Source organism: Episyrphus balteatus, chromosome 2, assembly GCF_945859705.1.
Source record: "Episyrphus balteatus chromosome 2, idEpiBalt1.1, whole genome shotgun sequence".
Lineage (NCBI taxonomy): Eukaryota > Metazoa > Arthropoda > Insecta > Diptera > Syrphidae > Episyrphus > Episyrphus balteatus.
The window spans coordinates 33819369-33825368 of NC_079135.1; the positions used below are offsets into that span (position 1 = coordinate 33819369).

Here is a 6000-nt window from a genome sequence, read left to right on the forward strand (position 1 = left end):
GCACTGGTTCTAAGTCCATATAGGTTGAAATAGATAAATCCATCCTTGAACCAAAGTTGATCCACTGCTAATCCGCCGAAATCAGCGAGTTAAATTCCTGATCCGAGGCTGAACCACGTTTGTACAAACGTAGTTTTGGTTTTTTCTCATTTTCTGAAAAAAAAAAACGACTTAAAAACTATTAACAGCACTTTTAATTTTGAAAACAAATTAATTACATATAGTGGAGTCAAATTAGCTTTATACCTCGGAATCCAGGGAAAGTCGATGCATCTGAAAAATGAGTATAGGACTGCATTATAAAAGGGTCAAATAAGAAAGTTAAAAACAAAAATTTCACCGCTCTCGATTACAACAGTTTTTATGGACCGTTTACTGTCATTCCGTATGCAAGCGTCAATCGGAATTGCTGTCTCATTTTAGATTTTGCTCAAACTTTGTAGGGATGTTCTCTAGGACTGTAAGGAAGCAAATCCATGATGATTTAATTTTAAGTTGCGTGGTTTCCCCGCTACCCGCATTCGAACTTTTTCAGAAGGTCATTTTTATGTTATTATAACTTTGCGTCTACTAAAGATATCTTTTTGTTTGAAACGCCATTTTAAAGCTTAAGAATAGTAATTTTTGAATATATATTAAAAAATTACGTAATAATTATCCCTGAATTAAAAATAATTTTTGAAAAACTGGTAATTTTGCTGATTTCTCATGGTTTTTGACTGGCTCCAGAACCTTGGCAATTATATGTAGGAAGCTTATACTTACCAAATATTAAATAAAGATATTTTTCAACAAATTACATCTAAAATGAATGATGATGGCTGTACTCCTTATGCAAAAATTTTAAGTTCAAAGTTTTGAGTTTTTTGAAAAAATATTTTTTTATACTATGATTTTTTACGATTTGACTAAAGATAGAAACATGAAACTAACAGTGTGTTAAGTTGAAACTTTTAACTTTAAGTCCTCTAAATAAAATTGTGTTATTTTCATATCTTCTTAGTGTACCGCTTGTTTGAAAATTCGCAAAAATGCTAAAAAGCCAAAATAACCCCTACTTAAGGCTATGATTGCACTATGTTTGACATAAGATAGAAGCATGCAATTAATAGTATATTTAGTTCGTACTCTTAACTTAACACACTGTAAGTTTCACATTTCTTCGTTTAGTCAAATCGTGGAAAATGACAGTATAAAAATTAGCTTTTTTAAAATACTCAATACTTTGAACTTAAAATTTTTGCATAAGGAGTACAGCCATCGAGTTCATTTTAAATTTATTTTGTTGAAAAATATCTATATTTAATATTTGGTAAGTATAAGCTTCCTTCATATAATAGCCAAGGTTCTGGAGCCAGTCAAAAACCATGAGAAATCAGCAAAATTACCAGTTTTTCAAAAATTATTTTTAATTCAGGGATAATTATTACGTAATTTTTTAATATATATTCAAAAATTACTATTCTTAAGCTTTAAAATGGCGTTTCAAACAAAAAGATATCTTTAGTAGACGCAAAGTTATAATAACATAAAAATGACCTTCTGAAAAAGTTCGAATGCGGGTAGCGGGGAAACCACGCAACTTAAAATTAAATCATCATGGATTTGCTTCCTTACAGTCCTAGAGAACATCCCTACAAAGTTTGAGCAAAATCTAAAATGAGACAGCAATTCCGATTGACGCTTGCATACGGAATGACAGTAAACGGTCCATAAAAACTGTTGTAATCGAGAGCGGTGAAATTTTTTGTTTTAACTTTCTTATTTGACCCTTTTATAATGCAGTCCTATACTCATTTTTCAGATGCATCGACTTTCCCTGGATTCCGAGATTTTACAAATTTTATGTCTAATTTGACTCGACTAATAAACATTTTGAGTAATTTTGAATAATTTTGTAAAAAAAAAATTTCTTTAAAACAGCTTTATTTTAAAACAAAGTAAAAAAAAGGTACCTCTACCTATAGGTAATAATTATTCAATCGCTCCAACCAAAGTCAAGGTTTTAGAAAACTAGGGAAATATTTTAGTTTGAAGGAAATTGTGCAGCAAAACAACGATTTGTTGCGCGATAGCCTTGAAATAAGTTTTACTTCTTTTTTAACGGATTTTGTTATTAATTCCTTAAAAATATACAGCCCTATTCTGCTATCCGATTCACGATTCAAAATTAACGCCACGTTAGAATTCGTTTCAACAAATAGATTTTCTAATAAGAAAGCAGCGACAAACAGAAATAACGTTTTCCCGGCCTATCAAAAAATTCATGTCATTCGAGTTACAGAATAGGACTATAAATTATACAAATCCTTTATTTTGATGTTTTTTGAAAATGTTAATATGAAAAGCCATTTGTTTTTTATGACGACAATAAAAACATAATTCTAAATTCAGGTTTAAAGGGAAAGGCGAATCACCTTTAAAGCTTATAGTCATTTAAGAAGATGTTTTAATATCTTTATGGAAGCATTATTGTTTTTTCTTTAAATTACTTGTAAGAATTCTCATTTTCCATTTCATTCGCATCGGAAATTTGCTTAAAGCCTAGAAAAAACAATCAAAGAATTCGTTCGTAATGGAAATTTTCGGACGAACTGATTTTTTTCCGAGATTCGTAGAAAATTTCCGATGTGAATGGAATTCGTAATAAATTCAAATAGTTTCATAGATAGATAAAGATAGGTATTTCATTCAATAATTATTTAAAAATTATTGTTACATGCAATCTACGGTTTGACGAATACAAAAAATCTTAACTATACTTACTACTATTCAAATGAATTATTTTTTTATTAAAATCAAAAGTGCGAAGGTACACATTTCCTTAATTATATAATAACTGGGCTATCTACGAATGAAAAAAATAATCAAATTATTAATCCCACGCATTCACTCTTATCTTTGTTATATTTTCAATTAATTGATAAATTTACCAATCTGTTTCCTGCTGCCAACACCCACTTTCCACCAAGATTCCTTTGCCTATCCAATAATTCAATCGACACACGGTCAAAAATAGAATCAATTCTCTTGTTCTCTCTCTTAATTCTCTTGGGCTTATTTCAATCAAATATAGATGGCATAATAATTTTAATTATAGAAAAAAAAAAAAAAAATGCAAAAACTCGGAAGTCACCCAAAAATATCTCATCTGCATCCAAGAAAAACTAGAAATTCGATGAAAATTCAAGGTTACGCACAAAAGCGTGACAAATACAATTTACAGGAAAATAATATTCCTTCTTGGCTGCCTCTTCAGACATGCATTTTTATGCAAAAACAATGAATGTTGATCAGTGTGATCCACTACCACAATGCAAAGTTAATTGAAACATTAATTAAAAGCTACTAGTGTTTTCTGTTTGTATATTATAATGCTTGCTCTTTGTTGTCTCTCGTTGGTCTAAATATAGCCCGCTTGGCGACGGACGCAACGCATAATAATTATTGTAAACAAAGTTTCTTTGCCAATTTAAAATAAATTTTGTATACAAACCGAAGAGTTCAATGTGATTACAATTTCCACTACGTTTGTAATCATGAGATAGATAAGACTACCCGTTCTTATCATATTTGACTGTTTCTATCCGACGTCAGAGATTAGTCGTCGTCTTCTGGAAATCAAAAATATTAAAAATAAAAACAATTTATTTAAAATAACATAACAAGTTCGTATATATATTTCGATAAAATTCACGAAGACACTTTTTTTATGATTTTGTTTCTTCTAGAAAATCTCAATAAAATTCGGCCGGGAAACAAAACGAGGTTGTGTTTTTTATATATTTTTTATTCTACTCTATGACTCTCTTATTCGTCTTATTTGGAATTATACTCAATCAGCTAAATGCAATATTATTGTCGTCTCCGCTTCTGTGCGACTAACCTAACTAGGTTGTTTTTTTTAAATTGCACGTTATCCCAATTACAGCCCCGATCCTCCACTTGTTCCAAGAACATATTTGAAATAAGCTTGATTTAGATTTTCCAAAAATATAAATGTCAAAACTGTGTGTGGTCCCAAACGACAGTAATATGGTGTGAAACCCTTCCACAAGGCAAGAATACCTTCTTGGCGGGCTATTTTTCCCAAAACATCAACTGCTCCTTTGTATTCAGGTTTTCCATCGATATATTTCATATTTTGAATTCTAGTCTTTGCAATGTCCACAGGCATCGATGCTATTGTGGTAATCAATCCTGAAAGCATTGCTGCCACGAAATGCAACTGAAGGCCTTCCTTCATTTCAAAGTTCTTAATAAAGATACTCTTAGCCTGGGAATATGAAGCTAACTGAGCCATATTAACGACCATAGCTCTGCCAATAGTTGGCACACATCCGCGCCATAGAGTTGCCACTCCTTCTTCACGGATAATTCTTGTCAAAGCATTGGCAACGTTTGTATAGTTTCGACGTTGTTCCAATGGCAATCGACCATCGGCTGTCATACGGATTAATGCCACTTCGGCTGGTGTGCCGATGAAGGCACCACAGGCGCCAGCAATCACTCCCATAGCCATTCGAGATAGGAGAGAAGGTTCTCCAGGGAACTTTTGCTTGTGTAAATCATTCAAATAGGTGTACACACCGAGTCGGCCGGTTGTGTAGGTAGCTTGTCTCAAGAGAGCAGCTCCAATGCCTCTGTAAATGGCCAAAGGACCTTCCTTGCTAATGACCGTTGTCAGACAATGAAATGAATTTTTGTATTCTTTGGCAGCGCCACCAACACCCGAGATTTGCATTCTCGTCTTGACAAGGTCAAGAGGTTGAACTATGCAAGTTGCCCCCATTCCAGCTAATCCACCTAGAACGAATTTCATTCCACTGGGGATTTGTTTGGCAGCGACAGTCTCAACTTTGTTTGACATTTTTGTTTTTTGTTCTCTCGAGACGATTGCAACTAGACAAGATTATATAGACTATTATTCGATTGACTTGAATGACTTTCACACAGAATTACGAGATGTATTTGGGGCGACCCTGATTATTAATACTCACTGGATAAATATGAAATCAATTCAACACAATTAGATAGTTGTCAGTTGTTAATAAACCCACGATATGTTGTTGTTATTTGTATTTGAATTTATGTTACAAATTATGATTTGACTACTTGTTAATTTATTTCTCTAGAGTATTTGATCTTTAATTTGACTTGGTCATTCTAGATAGATAGTAGTCTCTAGTAAACGACTGGATTGTGTGTAGGCTAGAGTGCAGAGTGTGGTGATGATGTTGCTGCGCTGCTTTTCTTGATTTGATTGCCAACAGGTTTCAGTTATGTCAAAAAAATAAGACGGAGAAAGTTTAGGCAAGGGAAGCTTTTTTGTAGAGTGGTGCGTTTCGGGTTTGAGAAATTTAAAGCTTTCGCATAGTGCGTTCGTAAAAAGAATTTATAGTGTGCTGCATGACGCAAAACAAAAAAATTAAATACTCATAATTAGCCCTATTCCATTGGAGGTGGTAGTTTACTACTAGTAGATGTTTTGGTCATCTACTCATGCTCTTCTTCCCGAGTAGATACGATTTGTATTGAATTCGTTGAAAGTGCGTTCCATTGAAAATCGCTAGTAAACTACTAGTAGTACTTTGCCACATCCCGATGGAACAGGGCTATTATGTATTTATTTTTGTTTTGCGTCTTAAATTAGCTGTGTTCCTTTGGCCTAAAGTATCTACTGCTAAGTACTTCTGGTTGTATTCAACTCCATTTTTTCTATAGAAAAAATGTCTTTGAATGGATTCAGAAGTACTAAAAAGTACTTTGCTGAGCCCAACGAAACACAGCCATTAAAAATGAATAACTGCTGAGTATGAGAAAAGACACGGCTTAAACATAAGTTACTTTCTGCAACATTAATTATTAATTAGTTTTATTTAGTACAATAGCGTCATTTTCTGGCAGAAAAAAAGGAAAACAGTAGTTAAATAAGGTTATATAAAGGGTAAAATTTGAATTAATCGGAAATTCCGATCGTAATGTCAATTCGTATAAAAT

General features: G+C 32.8%; 1 protein-coding gene across 1 annotated transcript; it reads right to left on the reverse strand.

Moving 5' to 3' along the window:
• Positions 1-3646: 3646 nt before the first annotated feature.
• On the reverse strand, positions 3647-4921 carry LOC129911479 (mitochondrial 2-oxoglutarate/malate carrier protein-like). The gene has a single exon (XM_055989293.1). It carries the CDS (start codon positions 4868-4870, stop codon positions 3926-3928), a length of 945 nt encoding a protein of 314 aa, XP_055845268.1. The 5' UTR covers positions 4871-4921; the 3' UTR covers positions 3647-3925.
• Between the last annotated feature and the right edge of the window lie 1079 nt (positions 4922-6000).

Coding starts and splice junctions, on each gene's coding strand:
- LOC129911479 (XM_055989293.1), bottom strand. CDS start 4,870: ATGTCAAACAAAGTTGAGACTGTCGCTGCCAAACAAATCCCCAGTGGA.